At 41.1% G+C, this 2,235-nt stretch overlaps 1 protein-coding gene across 1 annotated transcript; it reads left to right on the plus strand.

Annotated features, from left to right (window-relative positions):
- Nucleotides 1-324: 324 nt before the first annotated feature.
- Nucleotides 325-1,962, plus strand: LOC108745282 (26S proteasome non-ATPase regulatory subunit 2-like; the record flags this gene model as incomplete). Its single annotated transcript, XM_018488267.1, has 1 exon — nt 325-1,962. A coding segment is annotated over one exon (1,603 nt), but the record flags the coding sequence as incomplete, so codon positions are not given.
- Between the last annotated feature and the right edge of the window lie 273 nt (nt 1,963-2,235).

The raw sequence follows: 2,235 nt of genomic DNA on the forward strand, positions 1-2,235 counted from the left end.
ATTTTTTAATCCTCTGCAAACTGCTTCTTTTTTGGAGCAAGTGAAACTTCACTTTCCAATTTTACCCTTGTTTTTGCTCAAATTTCAATTTTTATTAAATAAAGGTTTTCACATTTGAATTAAAAACTATTTGATAATGTAATAGAAATATTGAAAAGTAACCCTAAATTTTTTTGAACAGTCTAGAACAGTAAAAAAATTTGCACTGGATAAAAAGGACCCAAATTGTCATTGGAGTTAATAACTTTTTTCTTACTATCATTATTAAATAATGATTGATATTTTCCAAGCAGAAAGCTCAACTCTTTATGTTTGATTTTTTAGTTCTGTGCAAAAGCAACTGGCCTTTATGCTAGGTCGTCAACAAATCTTCCTGGAACTACATGAAGCTACGATAGAAGACGATGACCTCTTTGAGATAATGTCTAACTCCCACTTGAACAATCACTTCCTGAACTTGGCACGTGAATTGGATATAATGGAGCCAAAGACACCTGAGGATGTCTATAAATCTCACTTGGAGAACTCGCGACCACCATTTGGTGGCGGTCAAGTTGATTCAGCACGGCAGAATCTCGCAGCAAGTTTCGTCAACGGTTTTGTAAACGCTGCGTTTGGCCATGATAAACTGCTGATTGAGGACGGTAACAAATGGCTATACAAAAACAAGGAGCATGGCATGCTGAGTGCGACTGCATCCCTAGGTCTGATCTTACTATGGGACGTCGATGGTGGCCTGACGCCGATCGATAAATATTTATATTCGTCGGAAGACTATATCAAGTCTGGCGCTCTATTGGCTTGCGGAATTGTCAATTGCGGTGTCAGAAACGAGTGTGATCCTGCCTTGGCTCTGCTTTCCGACTATGTGTTGCATAGTAGCAACACTATGCGCATTGGCGCCATTGTCGGTCTCGGTATTGCGTACGCCGGTTCAAACAGAGAAGGCGTATTAGGTTTGCTGACACCGGTTCTCAGTGATACCAAGTCGAGCTGGGAAGTCTTGGGTATGACTGGTTTAGCATTAGGAATGGTTGCTGCCGGTTCTTGTAACGCTTATGTCACTACGGCGATTATGCACACGTTAATGGATAAGTCGGAATCTGATCTCAAAGATACATACGCGCGATTTTTGGCACTTGGTTTGGGATTGTGTTTCCTAGGTAAACAAGAAGCTGCAGAAGCGATCATAGCAGCTTTAGAGATCGTTCATGAGCCATTCAGGTCGATGTCGACAACACTAGTGGAGGTATGTGCATATGCTGGTACAGGAAATGTCCTCAAGATCCAACACTTGTTGCATATCTGCTCAGAGCATTATGAATCGAGCAACGAGAAGGAGGAAAAAAGTGAGCGTAAAGATAAAGATAAGAAAGAGGAGAAGAAGGAGGAGAAAGAGAAAGATCTCAGTTCCAGACAGGCTATTGCCGTTCTTGGCATTGCCTTGATCGCTATGGGAGAGGAGATTGGTGCCGAGATGGCTTACAGAACCTTTGGCCACTTGCTGCGTTATTGCGAACCCGTGATTCGCCGCTCGGTACCACTCGCTCTGGGTCTTATCTCTGTATCGAATCCAAAACTAAACATCTTGGATACGCTGTCAAAGTTCTCGCACGACAGTGATCCCGAAGTAGCGCACAACGCAATATTCGCCATGGGACTGGTCGGTGCCGGCACGAATAATGCGCGATTAGCCGCCATGCTGAGACAGCTGGCTCAATTCCACGCGAAGGATCCTAACAATCTCTTCATGGTGCGCATCGCACAAGGCTTGACGCATCTGGGTAAGGGCACGCTCACCCTGTCGCCTTATCATAGTGACAGACAGCTGCTCAGCCCTGTTGCTCTAGCCGGTCTTCTGTCGACACTGATCGGTTTCCTGGACGTAAAAAACAGTGAGTATATATTCTTGATGTATATACAATGAATAGATACAAAGATATGTTTTTCGATAACTGCATTTCATTACTAGCAAGCAGATAAGCTATTCTTGTTACGAATTACGAAGATATAATAACGAATTTGACAATCAATTTCCAGAGATCTTACAACAAAGAAGAATCTTCACTATTTTCTTATATCTCTACAGTTGATCAATCAGTAATTCTTTAAATTCTCACAGATTTTCATATTAAAAATAATATCAGATATATTACAATATAAATAATATTAATTATTTTCTTATAACTTACAACAAATTAATAAATAATAAAACCCAGGTCAATACATTAAACG

This window comes from Trachymyrmex septentrionalis, unplaced genomic scaffold, assembly GCF_001594115.1.
Source record: "Trachymyrmex septentrionalis isolate Tsep2-gDNA-1 unplaced genomic scaffold, Tsep1.0 C3664981, whole genome shotgun sequence".
Lineage (NCBI taxonomy): Eukaryota > Metazoa > Arthropoda > Insecta > Hymenoptera > Formicidae > Trachymyrmex > Trachymyrmex septentrionalis.